Source organism: Tasmannia lanceolata, unplaced genomic scaffold (genome assembly GCF_043159265.1).
Source record: "Tasmannia lanceolata isolate RefF3 unplaced genomic scaffold, GAP_Taslan_0.1 ptg000023l, whole genome shotgun sequence".
NCBI classification, from domain to species: Eukaryota; Viridiplantae; Streptophyta; class Magnoliopsida; order Canellales; family Winteraceae; genus Tasmannia; species Tasmannia lanceolata.
Window position 1 is genome coordinate 7,272,825 of NW_027518700.1, and position 22,641 is coordinate 7,295,465.

A 22,641-nucleotide genomic window follows, 5' to 3' on the forward strand; every position below is an offset into this window, starting at 1 on the left:
GAATGATCACCTTATAGCGGTGAGCTAATTCAATCACTAATATGTTGAGTAATCTGAATTATTGTTGTTTAACAAAGACATGCGTGTAATGATCAAGTCACGTTAATCTCATTATAGGTGTGAATATAATGTGAAAGTCCAAAAAAGGTTCATTCAAATTTTACAATAAGACACAAGAAATATCAGTATTTTAAAAAATATGCAGAAAATAAACATCTTTTTTTTATATAAAGGGAAATATTACCAAAACATTTTTTATTTCAAATTGGGCAAACGATAACTCTTAATATTTTTTAAATAGAGCAAGTTTCACCTCCATTCGCAACTAAGTACGTCTTCTGAAATCAGTCGTTGAACTGATTTATCTCAAAAGGTTAAACACAAGACTAGGAAGAATATGAATGTAGAAAGATGTTTTACAACACTTCCCATAAATGAGAACTCTTCTCAAAATTAGAAAACATGTTTTACACCTTGCAGGAGCATTTTCAGTAACCTGCAAAAAAAAATACGAGGAACCTGAGCATGGTTCTTTATAGGACATATTAGAGCATAACTACATAAGCTTTAGGCACTCAAGAGAATGGGCCATGTACCAGATGGTAACACCAAGTTTGTCAAGGGAGACTTTCAATAGCCTCAACTTGAATAGTAGGCTTTTAGACATCTACTACCAATAGAGTGCTTGAAGATTGTTTTGTCTAGATGTGACATACCAAGGTCCTCTTGGTTTTGGATTTTATGTTCAAAACTGATTATTGGACTCAAAATTAATCAACTTTTTGCACTTACTAGACAATTACATTGGCCAGGCCTGAACATGTGAACTACATTATGCCCATTTTATAATGACTTCTTCAACTTGGTGATTGTCTTCTCATACCAGATGATCAAGATTTAGGGCTTTAACACCAGAATAAGCGAGAAAAGAACCACAATCTCCTTACATGTCAAGCAGCAAAGATATTATAGTAAAAATAACCCGAGATTCTTCATAAATTTTCGGAGTAACACAGCTCCAACACAGGTAAGAACAGTCCTCTTTACTCAAGAGAGAGAGAGAGAGAGAGAGAGAGAGAGAGAGAGAGAGAGATGTAGATTCGACTAATTGTAATTCTTTTACATCGTAATATGGTCAGCTAATTAAAACGTGTAAGATAAGGTGAGTTAACCCTATTATCAAAACATGATCATGCGGATGCCAGTAGCTTTGAAAATTTGCTGTAGTATTTGGGGGGGGAAGAGACGAGATCTAGACATGTTGCAGTAAATCATAAAATATTGGAATCGGACATGGGTACTTTGCCTGAATCCATGTAACTAATTTATGATGAATCAAACAAAGACATCCTACAGAAGCCCCCCTCTATTTCCTTACTAAACCCAGAACTAAATATGCCCAAGACAATTCTATCTTAAATGCATCTATAATAGAACCCATTGAGCACAAAGATGAGCTAATCAACCATGCATCACTAAAAGGAAAATATTATGCTCAAAACAGGCACAAAGGGCCTTGGCCTCATGAAAACCCTTTTAGATCCCAGTTACCATTAGCCCCCTCCACCCCAAAAAAAAAAAAAAGATCCTGCTTAGCCTTTCAGCCACCAAAAGCATCACATGTTAGTAGCATAGCCTTGTTTCTGCGTATTAGAAGCAGTACTGGTTTATACAAAATGAAAATGACATGACCATAATGCACAAGCTCTCATTCAGAACCAGATAACAATGCTTTTAGATTTATTAACAGATGTTTAATTTCTATTTGTTATATCAGCCGTGATTTCTAGATACCTCATTTTACATTAATTCTTCTTAATGGACGGGGTACCCGTGCCGAACAAGTGTCGGATTTCAATACCTCAGTACAATTCTAGATCTATTTTATCTTCTTCTTCTTTTTTTTGAATACTGCTACCACAACTTTATAATTATTGTTGCCTATTTTGAGTTTTATCCATCTTACTAGCAATTTTTTTAATATATTATTTATTATAACTATATTATTATTTCAGAAAATTAAAATGTGAGAATCGATTAAAATATTTTGGTAAATCCATGGATTATTTTTTTTTAGGTTTTAATTTTGTTGAATCCAGCTCTCAATACTTGTATCAAATTCCAGCACTCATATCCGTGCTAATGCAACATAGCTAGAGACCAAAATGCCCTTGATTTTTAAAAGAAACAAAATAAAGGACAAACAAAGCAGATAACTGGCAACTATACATTTTACAGAAATGAAAATGAAGATATCTCTAAGCAAACATAAGATACATGCAAAAAAAGGCCAGAGCAGAATGAATACCCAATAAGAAGAGAAATTGGGTGAGGCTTATATTCTGGCTTCTACAATTACAAAAGAACAAAAATAGAAAGCACCAGGGAGTAAATTCTTGAATACCTCAATTATGAACTTTTTTCATTTATCACGAGCCTCTGCATCGGAGATTATCTTTCTCGGCTTTCTCTTTTTTTGATGATACTTGGCATACGAATACCACACACCACCAGCTGTGTTGACGACCAAACCCGTCACATTGAGAGCATGGACTTGAACACCACCCAACAAGACAAAACCGAGGGTCTGGAAAGAGGAAGAGGGATGTAGAGAGAAAATGTTAACCTTGCGCTTGGATATAATTGGTTGGATCTAGATATAAATGTTAACCTTGCGCTTGGATATAATTGGTCGACATTTGATTGAATGTTAGCTTATGTTGGGAAAGAAGTTATATACTCACCGTGGAGCCCACCCCTTTGAGAACTCCAACTATTGTAGTTGTGAGAGCCGAGTTGACTATGGTGCACAAGAACATTGTGTAGTTGAGAATGATGCCCATCACCAAAGAAAGAATGAGAATAACTAAAAATGGTAAAGAATTAGCCTGTTGATGAAAAGTGAACATGTTAGGAACAATATAACTTCCACCAACAAAATCCAAATATTAGTCAATTCTACCATGGAAGCTTGTCATCCTCAGCATTCAAATTTCAACCATTAGAATAATAGAATAAAGAAATGCTGATTCCGCACCCTAAAATAAATAGAAAATGATTGCACTGATTATTACCGTTCAAAAAAAAATGATTGCACTGATTATTTTCTGAGAGAATAATGTTCAACAGAAATTCAAAAAAAAAAATGAGGGTTCACCACAGAAAAGGTCAAAAATACACTAGCACAAAAAATGCCTCGTTGTAACATCATATTTTTGCACATGGTGGGAATTTCCTTGAATTTCCTCTCTTGGTATTAGCATTACCAACCATAAGCCCTCTGTAGCTCCAAAAATCTTCTACTAGAGTGCCAATTGCTAGAATAAGGTCTTCTGTCGGGAAAAAGTAACGAGGATCGAGTGAAGTAGAGTGAGCTAGGAGAGGATTAGAGGGAAAAAAGGTAACCTAGTAAGGGTTTTTCAGACTTGGAAAAATTTCAGGATCTTCGAGGCAAAAGAAGTAGCTAACTCCCAGGCACCAATGGGCTTTCCCCAATTGGCAGGTGTCTGAAGGGCATTGGTGTCATGGTAATCTAATGATTGAAGGAAGGTGCAACTGGTGGCAGCCTAACCCGGTGGGTGCAGGAAATAGGTTTCTTACATCTAATGTTCATTACATCCTATGTTACATGGATTCTTCTAAATGGGCGAAGAATCTGTGTCGGACACGTCGGATTCCAATACTCTAGGATTCACGGAGACACTTCTAGGTCTCTTTTAATTGTTTATTTTCTGAATACTACTATCACAATCTTACAATTACTGCATGTTTTAAGTTTTATCCATCCTAATAATAAGTTTTTTTTATATTTTTTATATGAAAATAAAACATTATACTTACTCAACATACTAGAAATTATTTATTATAATTAAAATTTCAGAATTAATTAAAATATTTTGGCGAATCTACAAATCTTTCTTTTTGAGGTTTGCTGAATCCAACACTCGAGTCACGTTTCGGATTCCGACACTCCTACCCGTACTGATGCAACATAAATTACAACATTATATCATGGATTTAGAGGTTTGTAAGATCTAGGTGTTTGGGCAGGTTAAGAAGTTGGAGATTCTATGTTGGAACTTAAGGCAGGTTTAGGCCTTGCATGAGATTAGATCTAAGGAGTTTGACAAAGAAAGAAGTGGAAGGACTGAAGATGGGTTTTGGATATTCATGAAATTAGGACAAAAAAACAAAAAATTGAAATGATATATGACAAAAGAAAAGGAGGAAAAAAGTACGAAATAATGAAGAGTACAAGTGCAATGCCAAAGAGTAGCATGATCAAGGTGTACGAGAAACACTTTTCCTTTTTCTCGTTTCGTCTTTGAGCATCTCAGTCGAGGTTTCTTATTCTCTTTTAATAAAGTTCATCACCATTAAAAAAAGTGTATTGATGGTAACGCTGAGGGATGAAAAGAAAGGGGAATTGGCAATGCCCACACTGTCGCTACCAAAATTTTGGTTGGCGGATTGAATGCAGAAGGTGTTCGCTAGCTAAACCGAATCTGACCTCCTCCCCAAATACATCTCGGGGAATGGGCGACAAAACCCTTTGGGGGATTCAAGCATGATCAAGGAGTTTGGTTCTGCGTTCCCTGTCAATACCTCAACTTCAGGTGGCGTGGTGAATGCCGGTGGTGCCATCAGGCCAGAATCCCCTCAAAATGGGTTCCTCGTGCTAGATCAGCCCCAAGGTAGAATGTAATGATGATGGTGATCCTTGGCCTGATTCGGGCAAAATTTACCGTCATGAAGGTTCAGGGATCCCATCTTTATCTATCTCGGGTAGGGAAGTGGATATGTGAATGGGTTCCCTAAGAGCTTGCCTGATAGGGAAAAAGAAGAATCATATTGAGACCCTACAGGATCATTGGAAATGGGCACAAGTATCTTGGCAAATCCCATCTTTAGATTGTCCTTCTATGTTGGTGAAAGATGAAGTTCTTTTTATATTTGAATCGGAGTCACAAGCACTTCAAATCCTTGATAAGGGACCGGAAGCCTTGGATAATCATTTGCTTTCCCTCTCACCATGGAAAAAGGAATTTACTCAAGGTGAAGCTGCCCATTGGGTTTATTTTTATGGCATTCTTTTGCATGTTTGGGCTGTTTCAATGGTGGAGGCGTTAGGGGTTTTTTTGGTAAGGTTCTAGAAACCAAGATGGAAGGCATCCACCAGAACTGTATGAGGTATGCCTCAACTAAAATTCTAGCTCCCCGCTGGCACTTCTTTAGTCCCTGCGTTAAACTGAAAGTTTTAGACCAGCCCTTTACCGTTGGAGTTGGCCTTGCGAAGGAAAACCCTGATCAACCATAATCGGATTTTCTCTTGCCGGAGGACCAATCGCCTGATAGAGTGGGGTGTTTGTCTGGGGAGCCGTTGGGTCACATATGGAATTCAAATTTCAAATCTACCCAACCAAACCTTCAGTTTGGGTCACCCAAGAAAGTCCCTTTGGCTAGTCTTGAAATCGGTGAGGTGGGACCCAAAGAGAGGAATCCAAGTCACCCAGGTCTACCATTGGTAAGTTCCGAGATACCTAAGCCTAAACACCTCGCCCCAGGCGGAAAATTGCTTCGCTGAATGTACCTATCCCGAATATCAAGACAATTGAGCTACATCTTAGAGCCAGGAAGAGTCTTGGCTATCGAGCCCCTGGCGCTTTTAATGATGTTTCAAACCCTCTGGCCAGGGGGCGAAGACCACAAGAAAACTTCTTTATGAATATTTTAGAGAATATCTAGGATTCAAAATCAAGATCAAGGAAGGTAAACAGCAGACTCTTGAGGTTCCTAAAATTCTTCTGCAAATCTGGTAAGGTGGGTCCCACCTGTATCTAGTTCTGCATCTTTGGATACCGAACGGTTGTAGGTTTTGGCTTATTAGGTGCGAGGGAGTTTTTAGTATTTAAAGCGTATGTGGGAAGCTGGACTGTCATCTTGGATTTCTTCAGCTTTCTCTGGTCTAGCGCTGCCTTCCAGGAGCGAGTGTTTCAAGGCCTGGGTCTGGTTTTAAAAAGGTCCCCCTCTTCATCTTGAGGAGGCTCTCAAGCCTAAGACAAATTTCTTTTAAAAGGTCCCCTTCTTCATCTTGAGGAATGGCTTCTCCAGACATCCCAAGAGAATCACCTCCCTTGCCCTGGAAGACGGCTTCTTGGGTTCGTAATAAGGGTTGTGTGGAGGCAAAAATGGGATGTGTCCAAGGCGGTGAGTATCCGGCTGCTGAAAGTGAGCCGCTCGTACAGAAGGATTCTAGGATTCCTAGACAAAGATCCGGAGGTTTTTTCTTTTATCTGCCAGAATCCCTGGCCCAGTATAGTATGGAGAGAGTTACCCCGTCTTTTACGACTTGTCTAAAAGTAAAAACTAAATGGCTATCTAAATGGTGATGACAAGTCTGTTTTGATGAATGCCTTGCCTCCTCCCTGTCTCTAATCAAGAGGAGAGTGGGTCCTCAAGAAATAAAGGGTAGTAGATGAAGAACTAGAAAGGAACTACAACTTTTTACCAGGATGGAAGCGTATGGAAGTGTAGACCTCACAGTGGTGGTTGTCCCTGAATAGTTTTTGGCTTTGCACTGACCTAGGAATATAATTCTAGCCAGCCTTAATTGATTCTATGTAATGCAAGTTGGGAACCCGGTCCCCAATGTAATCTTCATAGTATCAATGAAATTGTCATTTTTCAACAACAGCAAAAAAAGTGTAGAGACAAACTAGAGTTTCTAGATTGAAATTGTAACCCCTGCAGAATTGGAATAGATTCCCAAGGCTTGGCTCTAATATCATGAAAGGATTTGAGAATCTTCTCTTCTTGATAAGTGTTTTGATTTATCACTAATAAACACGTGTGTGCAATGAAAAGATTCACATGTGAGAAACACCATGCACGCCCATCAACATGACATTGACATGCTCTAAACCCTTTACTGGGGCGGCACGTGGATATGCCATTGCTTGAAGATCACCCTAATCAGAAAATCCAGTCATTCGATCGAAGGACATGGACGTGGAATTTTGATCAATTTTTCCTTGACAGTCAAATTTTGAGCCACCAATCAGATGATTAGGATTGTCCAATTGAAATTAGTTTCAGCCTAAAACATCAACACGATGTCCTAATGATGGTCTAGACTCTAGATCATGCTGATGTCATGCGGTAGGACAGAATGAAGCTTCTAAAATGCTTCAGAATGAGAAGCTTATATGCCATCATTCCCATACACAAATACATGAAAATTGAAAAATAATTTAAGAAAACAATATGATATGAATGGGTTCAATTAGAAATGAAAAATAGTAAATAGCTCGTCTCTTATCACAAATTCATATTGCTTTTGTCCCGAAGATGTGCACCCCATCAATTCATCTTTCATTGAAGACTAAATAGCAAAATTCACTTGTTAATGCAATATTTAGTGACTATTATATTATGTCTCAGAGCACTCTACATTGATTCATTGTAACGGTTCACACTAAGTGCTACTCAAGGATTCAAACATCGGTTTTGGTTCAAACTTCTACCACTACATAAGTGGAAGTACATCGTTGAAGGTTATTGAAGTCTGGAAATCTTGTAAAATTCATGTAAGTTTAGTTTATGGAAGACCATGAAAGAGTTGAAAATTAAGAAGGTGAAACAATCAATTACTCCTATAGTTTAACGTGGTGGAGAGGGCGTTATTTAATCTTTCATACTTTAACACTCCCCCTCACGTGTGGCCCCTCTTTCTAGGGTCGGCCAACACCTGGCACATGTGGCCCCTCTTTTGGGTTTGGCCATTGCATGTGGATTTTTGCTATCCGGGAGGTTTGAACTCAGGACCTTTGGCTCTGATACCATGTGAAACAACCAATTACTCCAAAAACTTAAGCTGATGGAGATGAAAAAATTTAATCTTTTATACTTTAACAAAGATAAACTTTAGGAAATGCTAGTATTATATAGACAAATACCTACTTAAAAACCATCACATAAACAAGACAACAACCCATAACGGTTTTAAAATATCAAACACCAAATGACATGCATTGTCATGCCTGTCCAGAATAGTAAGGTTCACTCTAAACAGATATTTCACAAAATTGTAAAACTGATGATCAGGTCATTTCTTTTATTTTTCAACTTACTAGTCTTATTAATGGAATGGGCACTAATATTTCCTGGATATATGGTGCTTTTTATTTATGTGGGTGCAATAGAAATCAAACTTCTGACTTCAGTGCGGACTTAATTCAGACTTCGGTCCCTACGAAAGTCAACAAATGTCGACCGGAATAGAACATGTTGATGGAAGTTTAAAACCAAGATGCCTAAGGTTGATAACTTAACATGGGGAGATCTAAAGGCTTATTTTAATAAAAGAATCATGGGGTTGAGTATTGTTTGCAATCTGATAGTTTTTAGGTTCAGAATGAAAATATTCTGATCGGCTTCAACAAACTCTGCATATCAGCAAGCACATCCATTGCATTTCATCCCTTAGGATATATGCTTCATGAATATACATAAGATATGACTGAGCATCCATCGCATGTTTGTGCAGATTTTCTCACCAAAAAAAAAAGTTCACAATTAATAAAATTGGAACATGTATCATCAGCGAAAGGAAGAAAGATGCACAACTAACAGAAGCCGATTACCAAAATGTTTTATCCTACCAAACTTGGATACCAAATACTCTATCATCAATGTGCTTTTACTCATATAGGTTATAAGGGATTTGCTAGGCAATTTAGCGGAAAGCCATTTCACGGCTGGCTTTTGCATGATAGAACTATCATGCAAACGCCACCCGTGAAATAGCTTTCCACCAAATTGCCTAGCAAATCCCAAGTTATGAGTATTCTCATACAAGTCGAGAAAAAATCATATAGTAATAACTTTCTTGTAGATAAAAGGTTTGCAGTTGCAAGGATTATAATATTCAGGTTTTGAATTTAAGAATACTTAAATAGAACAATAATAAACACTATATTGAGGTAAGACAAGGAACAACTCATAAGAGTAATAATTTCCACGCTGATGCAGAAATGTAAATTCCAAATACATGTACAAGAATGGTCAACTAACCATAGTCAGAGAAATAACTGTATAAAGACTGACCTTTTCAAATAACAAAGCTAAAGAATGTGGGAACTCTCCTGTGGCTATGATAAGGAACAGGAGAAAAGGAAGTGACAGAAACCCATTGTAGAACATCAATTCAACCGATGAGAGTCCATCCTCTGCACCTGACTTCTCCACTAGTACCAGATACATGGTCTGCATGTGCAATCAAATATTAATATCAATATGACAGGAATAAAGAAAAAAATTTACATGATTAAAATGCAGAACCGCGTGTTTTGTCCTTTCTATTGTATTCTGTATTCTTTTTTTTTTTTCCTTCCTATCTCTGTATTGGACCATCTTCGTCAGTCTTTAATGAATTCTATTACCGTTCAAAAAAAAATGCAGAATCACAGCCTGGAACCAAAATTTACAAGCTAACATCGATATACAGACAGGAAATCAAGAAGTAAATGCCTAACCTGGAAGAAAACAGAAGTAAGAGCCATGCTGTATCCAAAAAGGTCAAAGGAAAAGTCTCCAACTGCTGCAATGATTACCCCGAGAGCAATAAATATAACTGAGAGGGAAACCTGAAAGACAATTGGGTGCAAGCAAGAACTTAGGAACTTCTCAATTTAAAAGGAAACTTGAAAACATTAGAGGTTTTTCTTTGTAGGGAATTGAAATCATTTTTCTTGGAGTGATAATGAGGTTATGGATTGGAAATCCTAAACTTAAGGAGATGTCTACCAAATCTTTTTTACATATCTTGGACTGATAATGAGGTTGCGGATTTTTCCCTTACTTTGGGGATATCTCAGCCCCTCCCTTGACAGTGTATTTCTTCTTTATCAATAAAGCATGTGTTGCCAAGAGAGAGAGAGAGAGAGAGAGAGAGAGATGACCCAAATGTCAATATCCATAAGTACTCAGTGGTTAGGAAAATTTAGGTTGAGAAAGGGAAGTTTTCCAGTTTCATGTGGCATTTATAAAAGGTGGCATGCTTAGCCTAAATAGAAGCTACGCCTTGGACAACTTTAACCCAGAATAAGAACAATTCTTCAGCAACATAGGAAATTTGAGCACAGCGAACTAAGTACAAAGCAAAAGATGGACAATATTATGTTGGAAATATGGGAACCAAGGGCTGGACTTTCTTATCAAACTTCTATTATATCAACCTTGTTATTGCTTGTAGAATTTTAAGAAATAGGAAAAGCACGCAATACCCATTACTTCTTAGATTGATTTCAGAATTTTCGATTGATCAATCCAGCAATATATGTTTTAGACAGCACAGAGCAACACTGGAAGTCAGACTTATGGATGGGCAAAAAGACATATTAATCATGTAAGAAAATATTTTAGAACTCTACCTCCTAACACGACTAAATAACCAATCCAACAGTGACAGTGACCTACATCACTAGATCAGAAGTACATTCTCAAGCCAAGCATTACATACCAACTTGCAATCATCGGCAGATAAATTCATCAGGTAGATTTTTTTATTTTTTTTGAAAGGCGACAAATACTCACGTAGAAAATCATATATACACCCAAACTTAAAAAGAACTATACAAGACAAGGTTAGCCCGCTACAATAAAATGCACAAACCATGCAAAATGAATTACCTAAATACCTCCCGACATTGCAAAAACCAAATAATCATTACTAATGGGATGAGTAAGAAACTAAAGATCCCTAGACCAACAGTGCTTGGGTAGTTTCAGGAATATAAATAACATAAATACCTGTGTTGGTGGCCTCCCCTTTCCGGAAAAAAATCCAGCCACCAAGACAGCAAGTGGTGTAAGTCTTTTCAACGCAATATACATTGGGATATTGACCCCCTTCAAGCTTGCTAAGGCAAATGCGACATTCGCGTTATAAAACAGTGAAACTGGTAGAAGTTTCTTTGCAGTCATCATGTTCACACTTTTGGCTTTTGTATATCCCATTACTCGACCAAAGTGTATAAGCAAGGTTGTTGCCAATTGCTATACGGGGAAAAAATAATGTTTATATCAATAAAACACAAAATTTTAGACAAATCTTATTACACAGCTCAAGTATTTTACCATACCTGCAGAGTGAGAAGAGTCATTGAGTGCGCATACTTCATAAGAACTGCTTTGTTGATAAAAACCATGGTCATGGACGCAATTCCATAGGAAAAAGCAGCAAAGAAACTACAATCAACAAATACCAACATGAAGTCACCCAGGCCTTGGAGAACAAAATTACAATGTAACAATTCAGATATATTAAAATTTAATTGTATTTACATACCAAATGTCATAGACATAGAACTGCTGAGCAACATCAAAATCCCAGAAGAAAAAAAATCAAATGGCCAAGGAAAGGAACTCAACATGCTCTGAACAACAAAAGAAAAGTCTTGATGCGATAAAGGCACATGTAGATGTATCGTGCTCATTACTGGAGTGAAAGCAGGAATAGGAAATGTGGAACATGAGCATTTCTTCATTACATTAATGATGTACATCTGCCTGACACAAACACTATTCTAGGGTTGGCCCCAATCTTTATGGACAGAATGCTACTGGATGCCTCTCATACAATTTTTTTTATAAGAAACAAATTTATTAAAAGGAAAAGAAAACGAAAACTTAAAAAAAAAAGTAACACAACCTAGATATCATAAGGTAGCGTTTGGTTTTCGTCAAAAATCACGATTTTACATCACTTTTTAAAATCACAAAATTAAAAATCAATTGGCTACCTCTAACCGTGGTTTTAAATTTCGGCCAAAATTTCAGATTTCAGTTGGGAACGAAACCGAGATCCACAAAACCTGAAATTTCGAAATTTGTCCGAAATTTCCGAAAAAATATTTTTTTACAATTTTACTTATTTTCCGAAATTTCGGCCGAAATTACCAAAATTTAATTCAATTTTTTTCTGAAATTTTGGCCAAAATTTCAGAAACCAAAACCAAAATTTAAAACCTTGCCTCTAACATCTAATCGCTAAAATCGTGATTTAAATTTTAAATCACGACTTAAGGATTTTAATACAGAATTGAAATTTTCTACCACTTTTGAGGTGAACTCACACTACGGGCTGTTTGGATGCAGGAAAAAAATTTATTGGAATTTTCCATGGAAAATGAACTTTCCAGCATTTAGTGAACTCATTTTCCATGGATTTTTTTTAGAATTGAAACAAGGAAAATTGCAAACCTAATAGGCCCTGGAATTTTAGGAAAAATTATTTTCCATAATTTTTTTTTCCCTACATACAAACACCCTTAGGGTCCATTTGGATGCGTTGCCGCTTACTATTCACATGGAAGACCTTGTCAGCTGTAAATTTTCCAAATACAAGTTGTGTTCCACTGTTTGACTTTCCTCTCAAATCAAGAGAAAAAGGAAAGTAAGAAATGGGAATCTTTATTCCTTTCCTTCTACTTTTACACTACACATATCAAACTCTCTCTCTCTCTCTCTCTCTCTCTCTCTCTCTCTCTCTCTCTCTCTCTCTCTCTCTCTCTCTCTCTGTGTGTGTGTGTGTGTGTGTTTCATTCTCCAGCTAGCACATTTTTTTCTGAATTGCAACGATTGATTAGAAAAGGGGCAAAGCCCAAGCACCAAGATAGAAACAAGGCAAACAAAAACATAAAACCCAACAAACAAAAAAAGGAACTCAAGGAGAAAACAATCATAGGTCTCTAATGCTGATCTAGCCACCCTAATCAAGCCAAATGGCCTCCTTCACTGTTAGCCGAGCAGCCCCTCAACCCTATCCAACACCTCCTCGGTGGTATCAGCAAATCTCCAAGGATAACTAACCCCATCTCTCACTCAACAAATGACACTGAGGGTCCATTCACAATGAGAGAATCAGATAGCCTTGTCCATGAGCTGAATCCCAAACAACAAACCTTAAACCTCTGCCTCGTTAGAATGCCTCTCAACAATCGGACTAAAACCTCACTCTCATTGCTATGGAACGAGCCCCCAATGCTAGCAGTGCCAAAGTTCCCCAAGCTTGACCCGTCAAAGGTCAATTTAAAGAGCTCGGGAGGGGGGAGAGACCACCTAGAAGCATAGTTTTAAATTTCCACCGAAACCGACACGAAATGACCTAAAGGTTTCCATTTCGATCCCCACCAAAATACATTACCGAAATCAAAACACATAGCGAAACGAAAACTGTAAGTGTATTAATGGAATATTGAGCCAGTATTTATTACATAATTATATTTATATGAATTGCGTATGAAAAGTGATGTATGTATAATGTATAAATATTTATCTGAATTATATGTAAAACGTGGTATTTGCTAAATCATCAGACATGAGTGACGGCAGTTGTCACTAGATTTCTGAAGTTAAACCATTATGGGTGGGGTTTTCTGTCACCAGATTTTTTATTTTTATTTTTTTATAATGGTAACCAATTTTATTGAAAAAAAGGACCGAGATGGTCAAAAGACAAAGAGACAAAAAGAAAAAGAAAAAGAAATAAAAGAGAGAGCTTAAGGGGGAAGAGAGTCAAAGAGAGCCAATGCTTCCTTAGAGACTCCAACTCTCGCAAGGCAATCAGCCTCTTGATTAGCAGATCAGTGAACAGGAATAAAGGACCACGAATATAGAGAGATCCAGTCAAACATTTCCTCAAAAAGATGAACAAATCTCCACGGCGGATTTTTAAATTTCTTCAACCACCTAATGACATTCAACGAGTCTCCTTCAACTATCACTTTTTCCAATCGATGACTTGCTAACAATTTCAAGCCTTGGTGAACTACTTTGACTTCGGCCATTGTGGCATCGGCTCTCCCAATGGGGCTTGCAAAAGCCCACAAGACCTCTCCTTCACAATTTCTAAGAACCCCACCAATGGCCGCTGGGTCTGGGTTGCCTTGGCTAGAACCATCAAAGTTGAGTTTCATAAAATCCTCCGGTGGAGGGATCCGTTCTTGAGACACTTTCGGTTTAGAAACTACTGATCCACATACCACTCTCCACCCTTCCCATAGATCATAAGCAAAAACAAACCTAAAAGAAGGGAGGATCTTCACCCATGATAGCATTAGAGCAAAAACTCTAAGGAATAGGGATTCCGGGTTCCGAGAAGTTACTTTGAATACTCTTGCGTTCCTTTCCTTCCATAGCGCCCAAATGGTGACTAGGAAAGACACATTCCAAAGCATTTTTCCTTTCTGCTTCCAAGGGGTTGAGGACCAACATATCAGAAGGTTAACCAATGTTTCTGGGAAGAACCAAAAAATGCCGAATCTACAATGTAATTTGCCCCATACTTCTCTAGCAACTTCGCAATGAATAAGAAGGTGATCCGTTGTTTCACCCGCCTCCATGCATAAGGCACAATGATCAATAATAATCATTTTCCTTTTTCGAAGGAAGTCAACTGTTTGGATTCTTCTCCTTAGCGCCGCCCATCCAAAAAAGCATACTCGGGGGAGAGCTTGGAATGACCAAACTCTAGCTACCTTGGAAGATGCAGGGCAAACCACTAGGTTGAAGTAGAACGATTTGACTGAGAAGATACCAGATGAATTCCAGGTCCATGTCCTTTTTTCTTTCCCATTCTGTTTAATGTAGCATTCTTCTAATAATTTCACCAATCTAGTAATAGAGTTCATCTAACTTTCGAAAAAGTTCCTTCTAAAGTCGGGTTTTCATTTGATCCCATCTTCTCTTTTCTCCATATAGTCTTTAACTAAACTTTCTTTCTAAAGTCAAGAAGTAAGGAAATCGCCAGATTTTTATGTTGTTAAACCATTATAATAATGGTTATTATAGGCGGGCTTTTTTTGCATATGTGATGATTTTTTATTTTTTATTTGTATGTATTTGTGCTTATTCTCGCACATCCTGCAGTTTCATCTTAAATGTTCATCATTTGCATATGTTTCCATATGTTCCCATAATTTTACAAGATTTCCACTGGAATTTCCAACCAAAATTGAAACGACTCCATTTCCATGCCAACAGAAACCGAAATTTAAAACCTTGCCAACGAGAGGGTTTATCTACCACAATACAACTCAACTAGACCTCATCCGAGTAGTGACGAATAAAGAAATTTAAAATACAATGAAATTCAAGGAAGGTGACCGCCCATTGCACAGTGGTCGAGGGGGATCAGTTACTAAATGGAGTGAACTCTTCTCGAAGAGCACTTGAGGACTCTATTGTTCCTCTTCTTCCAAAAGAGCCACAAAGAAGCAAATAAACGATCAAATATCTTTGGCAAACCCGCAATGAATAGATAAATTGTCCATAGCTAAACTCCATAAAATAAGACCTCTAGCAGGCCAAGGGGCATAAGCCCACCAGAAATAGACCCAAAATAAACGATCAAATATCTCTGGCAAACCTGCAATGAATAAATAAATTGTCCATTGCTTCCTTGATTGCAGGACACATGACAGTGGGTGATGATTGTTTACGACTCCGAAGGTGGTCGATGGTCAAGATCTTACCCAACCAGGCAGTCTAGCAAAAAACACTAACCTGGTGTGGAGCAGGTACTCTCCAGATTCTTCTCTCTTGATCCTTCTGGCGGGGGGAAGGAGTCAACGGAAGCAGGCGACGATAGAAAGATTCAAACGATTCATTCTGACATGGAACTAGTGAAATTACAAAATTGAATCAAACAATTCATTCTGACATGGAACTAAATTTCTGGTACCCTATTTAACCCTAAGTTCAACTGTCAAAGATCAGTTAAAAGGTATAATGAAGAAGAAGAAGAAAAACCTCAGGAGCGGACTCGGTTCGGCCTCGCTGTTGCGTTCCATTGAAGCACGATGCGTGGATTTAGGGTTTAGATGGATTGGAATCTGCCACTCTCTCCGGAACACTTCCAAACAGAGCCAAAATCAGAGCTATAAGAAAAAAAACACCTAAAAATAACAGGATAATTACATTTACACCCACTCTAGTTTCTGACACATCCACTTCAACCCCTATAGTTTAAAAAGTGACAAAGACATCCCCTCTAGTTTCGTTTTGTTTAAGGGGCCCTATAGTTTAAAAAGTGACAAAGACATCCCCTCTAGTTTCGTTTTGTTTAAGGTTTGCCCCTCAGCTAAAGGTTCGTCCATAGATTGAAGGGTTAGGATGATCCGATGGAGCTGAATTTTTTGGCACACCCTATCTATATCAGGACCCATCAAATGAACGCTTTGGATCATCCAAATAATGTGGGCCCGTACCCGAATCCAAACACTACCAAATGCTTTGGATTCAGGTATGGGCCCACATTATTTGGATGATCCAAAGCGTTCATTTGATGGGTCCTGACATAGATAGGGTGTGCCCAAAAAATCAGCTCCATCGGATCATCCTAACCCTTCAATCTATGGACGAACCTTCAGCTGAGGGGGCAAACCTTAAACAAAACAAAACTAGAGGGGATGTCTTTGTCACTTTTTAAACTATAGGGGTTGAAGTGGATGTGTCAGAAACTAGAGGGGGTGTAAATGTAATTATCCCAAAAGAAACTCACCTTAGGATATTGTTACATGTTTTTATCACTAGATACGGAACAGATCGGATCATCCTGACACTACCAAAAACACAGTGGACCCACATTGTTTGGATGATCTAAAGCGTTCATTTGATGGGCCTTGACATAGATAGTGTATGCCTAAAAATTCAGCTCCATCGGATCATCCTAACCCTTCAATCTGTAGACGAATAGTCAACTAAGGGGGTCTACCTTACCCAAATTGATACCACAGGGGCTGTATTTGTAACATTTTAAACATTACGGGTTAAGTTGAATGTGTCAGAAACCACATGGGGTCTGAGTGTATTTTCCCTAAGGCTCTGTTCACTTCTTTTCCCCGGGAAGGAAAGGAAAGGATTTCGTTTTCCTTTCCTTTCCAGGTGACATGGCAGAAGGAAAAGGAATCCAGGAAAACTGTCAAGGAATTCGTTTTCCTTAGAAAGCCTCTTTCCGATATATTTAATCGGAAACCAAATCTCCAGTAACAGGGAAAAAGTCAATTTCCACATCATTTTCAGCTTTTAAATAAGAAATTTCACATCATATAATATTTTTCCCAGGAAAAGAAGTGAACGCAGAAATTCTGTCTGTCAAGGTCTTGTCAGGGAAAAAAATGGCTGTTTTCCAGGGAAAAGAAGTGAACAGAGCCTAAAAAAATGAAAAGTGAAGGATCAAAGAATTGGAAAAGATTGTCTTGTTTGGTCATATTTTCCATCTAAAGGCGATAACGACCCGTGTTGCAAAAATCTGAGCACCTCACCAGTCACCGGTGTATTTTTATCCCTGCCCACGTGAAGTGTTGGTAGGAGTGTAAATGGACCCATAGGATCTGAACGTTAATGAACAGAAATTTGGACAACAATTGGATCCGACCATTGGATTCATACTTCAAAGTCCAATTTTCAAAATCCAATATGGCCCTGTTTAGGCATTCATTGCAATTTCAAATGGAAAATGAACTTGCAATGAATGCTTTTGGTTGCCAATATTGCATTGAAACCCCATTTGACTCCCAATTCCCAAACATGTTTGTGACATCATCCATTGGTTTTTTTTCCTACGTGGCGCCCAGGTGGCACTAATGTTCCCTCCTTTCATTCCAAATTTTACCAAAATATTTTTTTTAGTAGAAGAAGAGTGGAAAGGTATTGTCTTATTCTCTCTTTCTCTATCTTCCTTATCTCTTTTTACATAACTCTATATTGGTAATGACACCACTACTTTTTCCACTACTCTCCGAGAGGATTGCCACTACTCTCCGAGAGGATTGCCATACAACCAATCTGATGCAGATAGTAGGCCAAATAAGTGGTATATTTGCCCATTAGTATGTATTTACATGTTTTTAGTTTCTTTTCTTTTCTTTTTTTCACTCACTAAACGTGACGGATTGAAGAATATGTCATGTTTGTTGCTTAAACTAATGGGGGAGGAAATCTATTATGTATTAATATAAAGGGGTGGCCAAGGGAAAAAAAGAGGGTCAGTTACCTTACTCTTAGGGGGGTTTAGTCGTAAGGGATTTTGAAGGTTACGTGGACTTCGTTAAATGTCCGTGACTCTTTAGGAACTTGGACTTTAAATGTGCACACTTCGGACTTTTGAGACTTACAAGGACTTCAGCGGGGACTTTTTAGAGTCAACCGGACATTGAAATTGCATGTTAGTCATCAACAACTACATGACTTTAAATTCTTGGACTTTCAATATTCAATTTTTACTACTATCCTATGGGGTTATGGCCCCAACTACTAATGTACATTTGTGGGCCACACAAATTTGGCAGTACAAGGACAATGATCTACTCGCAGGGAGAATTTATGCTGCCCCATTTGTAATACCCCTTTGGAATGATTTATTAAAGATAATAGAAAACGCTTCGTTTCAATTATGTTGCCCTATTTTAATGTCTTTGGAGATGTAAAAGAGCTACAGAAGAAACACAATAACAAGAGATATCCAAGGATCAGCCAACGTGTAATTATTAGTAGCTCTCGGTTCCTTGCAGGTGGACACATGAACTGCAAGAATTCCAACTACAACATAGCAATAAATAGAAAAGGAAAGGTAGGAAAACAAGATATCCACATGAGATAAGAAGAGCTTACCACACTAGCCTTTCCATCATATAGAAATAGACTAGACAGTAAAATAAAAGCAACAAAGAATGTTATCCAAGTAGTTATGAACTAGCATGGAGAACCCAATGTAAACTGCTTGAACTAGCATGATACATGTGCAACCAAGGATAATAAGCCATGCTCTACATTCATGTCATATACGAAAGAAAAAAAGCATTTTTTGGCATAGATATCACTATAGCAAAATGAAGTGTCTTATCATGCCATATGTCCCACAAACAAAAACCATCATCTTAATACCACAAAACCAAAAAATATGAGTCTAAATGATCAACTGTCTACTCATGCTATCAGTGATATGCTTCTATTCTAGACTTCCATCTTCTTAATACCACAAAACCACAAAATCTATCAGCCAAAATAACCTTCTCCTCAAGCTCTTAGTTATATGCTTCTATTTTTAGACTTCCATCTTAAAAAATCCTTGCGAGCCTCCACGTCCATCTGTATAAATTGTTCTTTGACCTCTCGGGTGTTCAACAACTCATGGGCCCTATAAAGAAGGTCTCGTTCTAAGTTCGGAATTTCATTTAATGCCTTTAGCCAATTGGCATGAGCAGCGTTCTTCGGATTAAGTGCCTTCATTTCGCTAACTAGCTCAACAAATGATTCTACAAGTACTTCATTGTGGTCTACAGCAAGTCGTGCCCTTTGACGAGATGAAGTATCCCCCTCATTTTTACGCTTTCGTTGCATTGTTGATGTGGTAGAATGGCTAAGCGGCACATGCGAAGGTGCATCATCAACAAAGTGATCTCCACCATTACCTATATCATCACCCAATGCAATATCAACAAAGTCATCTCCCCCATTGTCTATATCTATACCAGCCTCTGAAACCTGCGCAGCATATGAACCAACTGTGAAACCTTGGCCCATGATTGTCTTCAAGTCCTCAAACTCCTCAATTGTCTTCATTCTGTAGTTGGCAGCCTCTGGGTGGGCCTATATCAAAGAAAGACAAAATTTGTTGATAATTATAATTTAATAAAGCACAATACACAAACGTTGAAACAAATTATATTCTTACCATGATATAAGCATCCCAAACTTCTTCCGGGGCTGTAATTTTTTTACTAAATGGATCCCAACCAAATCCTGAATTCGACTTCATTAACTCTGCAACCGGCTTAAAAGTTCTTTTCCACACTCTCAGCTTGCTCCGAACATGGTCATATGTTTTGTTACATTGAAGTTTTGAATTCAACATTGGCAAGACTTTAGTCGTGATGAGATTCTTGGAAAAGGACCCATCAGCTTGTCTTGCCCCGTTGTTTGCTTCATCCACCAATATTCTTAGTAATTCTCGAGATTCTTGAGGACTCCATTGCTCATATGCACCCTTGCCTTTTGCTGGCTTTGACATCTACAAACAAATTAGTGTCCAAAAAACAAATTAGAATCTTGATAATTTAATATTTATTACAACTTATAAGTTCAAAATCAACGTCCATGTTTGAGAAACACATTCTACATGAGATAACATTGACACGAGAAACTCGTAGTTGAGCTAATATGATGAGAAACACATTAAAAGAACATATTCTACATGAGAAATTCATAGTTTAACTAAAAGCAACTAGATCTGTTTTCTTTAGATTCTAGTTGAAGGCTTCTTGTGAAATTCCAGAAATTCAAATGGAATTCAGCCGAAAACAATTACGACAGTAACTGAGGTTGAACTTGGAATATTAGAGTGCCAAAACCCTGGATCTAGTACTTCCATCCGATTGATTAAAGGTTCAAACCAAAATAAGCTTAGTTCTAGGGAATCTATTTATGGTGATACATGCTTCCCTTAACCTAGCTCTGTGGACCCCGATCCGAGGACGGTGCCGAGGGACGCGAGATCCCTCCTGCGATCCTCTAAGATCTCCACAATGTGAAGGAGAGCTCTACCAGGGAACTCTCGAAAGTGGTGCCACCCTCACAGCATAGCATGAGTGGCGATATAAAAAGAAAGAGATACATCCTGATCCGGAGCCAGAGCTCGAAACCAAGATATATCTGAAAATAACTCAGAGTCGCCATCCAAGGATGCGCCATGGAACCAAAACAAATGCTCTGTTTGTAATGGATAACCAGAGATACAAAAGGTCCGTGCCTGATGACGAATGGAGAAGGTCCGAAGAGCGCCCCCAATTCGCCCGAGTGCGAACACTTGGTCTCTTATGCCATTTATTATTAACCTCGAAGAGTTTTGGGCAAAAATCATGTGAAATGGGAACAATCCTCAGGAGTCGTCTACCTAAGCATGCATTTCCTGAGGATAAAGATAATAAGCACCCATAAAATAAAATGAAAGATGTGTTGCATAAGCATAGCTAGGTTATGAGTGACATGCCTAAAGGGTGTCTAAGTTCTGATGTGCAAACACATGCATGCTACAGCTAAAGGTATAGGTCTGCACAAGAAAGTAAGAAAACACTACAAAATATACAATATAACAACACAACAAATCCTAAGACTCTAAACGATTTAGCCCGAGTCCTCGGATGGTCTGATATTCATCCAAAGAAGCCTACGTATCCCCGCCTCCACGAGAATCAAGGCAACGTAGTTCTTCGCACTTATTCTAAACTATGATGCCTAAGACACCTAGACCTCTATCTTAGACTCGATCTAAAAGACCAGACTAGTTCTTAAAGCTTATTGACCGATTATTTAAATTCCAGTGAATTGTAGATTTTAGGACACCCTATATGCCCTAACTAAATGCAGGTTAGCCCTAAGCTAATGCAGGTGATTCCTACAACCTATGTGTAACTAGGCTATATTTTCTTAGGAAAACAAAGGGTTGACTAACGCATCTTAGACCTAGTCATCAGTCGGCGATGTAAATCGCCAACTGACCGGACGGAGGCGCTCCTAGCTAGGACAAACTCCTAACTCTAACACAAACACACAACAAGCACACAACAAAAGACAAACTCCTAACTCTAAAACAACACAAACAAGCACACAACAAATCAAAGACAAAACTCCTAACTCTAAAAGAAACTCTCTATCTATGAGAAACTCCTAACTCTAAAGGAAGAGCTTTTTGAAAACACGGTTTTAAAGAAAAATGGTTAAAGTAGATTTATTTACAAAGTTTGGCTGGACCTGAGATAAGAATCTCAAGCTGCACTACGTACCCCGTGGAAGAGGTCAAGCCAACGTAGTTCGAAACGAACTCTCAAACTACACTTCTGAAAGAAACACTCAACACTTTAGATTTTTTAAAGGTTTTTTATGCTTTTCAAATGTTTTTGATGTGCTTTTATATTTTTGACGATTAAAAATGAAGTGTTAACACCCTTCGGCTAAAGGGGATCCGATAGAAGAGCTTCCTTACCCACCATATCGCGGTAGAGTTATTTAGAGGGAAACGGGATCCCTAAAGCCTAAGGGAAAAGAAATCAAAACAAGGGGGACTAAAATCCCAAAGAAAAGAACAATCTCGAAGAGACGAAAACAAAACTAACGAGCCCTAATCAATCTCCAAATGAGACGATATCTAACCCGCGAGGGAAAACCCCAAACAAATGATAGGTGAAAAAGCTTCTAACCCTAAGGGCAGACTTCTAAACAAAAGGGACAGACAAGAACCCTATAGGAAGAACTACTGAACAATCAGCCACTAAGGAAAGGTCCCAACTAGTTAAACACTCTGAGAGAAGGAAATCCCTTAACCTGCGAGAACTCTAAGGCAGGAAGGGAAGAGGTTGGCTCAAGAAACATTCCGTCATAGCCCGAAACTCAAGAGGAAAATTCTCAAAAATCGATGGAAATGTAAAACATTTGTGAAAAAATTAAGCTCTAATGGAAAATCAAGATGATAAGGATTTGCTCAAGAAACCCCAAATAAACCCGAATATCGATACAAAAACCCACAGGGGTAAAGATAAAAAAAAGAAAAAAAAAAGAGAGGAGGGGCTCCGAGTAGCCTCATCA

General features: G+C 38.2%; 2 protein-coding genes across 5 annotated transcripts; both read right to left on the reverse strand.

Moving 5' to 3' along the window:
- Positions 1 to 238: 238 nt before the first annotated feature.
- Positions 239 to 16,616, reverse strand: LOC143856227 (UDP-galactose/UDP-glucose transporter 7-like). Of its 4 annotated transcripts, none has more exons than XM_077366374.1 (8): positions 15,811 to 15,966; positions 11,142 to 11,247; positions 10,810 to 11,055; positions 9,534 to 9,644; positions 9,106 to 9,264; positions 2,745 to 2,888; positions 2,405 to 2,587; positions 239 to 496 (listed from the first exon to the last, which is right to left on the reverse strand). In XM_077366374.1, the coding sequence occupies exons 1-7, from the start codon at positions 15,849 to 15,851 to the stop codon at positions 2,423 to 2,425; spliced, it is 972 nt and encodes a 323-aa protein (XP_077222489.1). In that variant the 5' UTR covers positions 15,852 to 15,966; the 3' UTR covers positions 239 to 496; positions 2,405 to 2,422. The 4 variants fall into 4 exon arrangements, with proteins under 4 accessions (XP_077222489.1, XP_077222488.1, XP_077222490.1 ...); XM_077366373.1 differs by lacking the exon at positions 239 to 496 and adding an exon at positions 16,562 to 16,616 and having other exon boundaries at positions 2,155 to 2,587; positions 15,811 to 15,913; XM_077366375.1 differs by lacking the exon at positions 239 to 496 and adding an exon at positions 15,565 to 15,680 and having other exon boundaries at positions 2,155 to 2,587; positions 15,811 to 15,923.
- Positions 16,617 to 19,089: 2,473 nt separating this feature from the next.
- LOC143856689 (uncharacterized protein At2g29880-like) lies at positions 19,090 to 20,071 on the reverse strand. The gene is made up of 2 exons (XM_077366953.1): positions 19,736 to 20,071; positions 19,090 to 19,650 (listed from the first exon to the last, which is right to left on the reverse strand). The coding sequence occupies exons 1-2, from the start codon at positions 20,069 to 20,071 to the stop codon at positions 19,090 to 19,092; spliced, it is 897 nt and encodes a 298-aa protein (XP_077223068.1).
- Between the last annotated feature and the right edge of the window lie 2,570 nt (positions 20,072 to 22,641).

What these genes read in the sequence shown, in the direction of transcription:
- LOC143856227 (XM_077366374.1), bottom strand. Translation starts at nt 15,851, where the DNA reads ATGGAACGCAACAGCGAGGCCGAACCGAGTCCGCTCCTGAG. An exon ending in AGGGGAGGCCACCAACACAG is followed by an intron (nt 9,645 to 10,809) that starts GTATTTATGTTA and finishes ATTGTCTTTCAG; the next exon opens with GTTTCCCTCTCAGTTATATT. An exon ending in TTACTTCTGTTTTCTTCCAG is followed by an intron (nt 9,265 to 9,533) that starts GTTAGGCATTTA and finishes TTGCACATGCAG; the next exon opens with ACCATGTATCTGGTACTAGT.
- LOC143856689 (XM_077366953.1), bottom strand. Translation starts at nt 20,071, where the DNA reads ATGTCAAAGCCAGCAAAAGGCAAGGGTGCATATGAGCAATGGAGTCCT. An exon ending in TTTGGGATGCTTATATCATG is followed by an intron (nt 19,651 to 19,735) that starts GTAAGAATATAA and finishes TCTTTGATATAG; the next exon opens with GCCCACCCAGAGGCTGCCAA.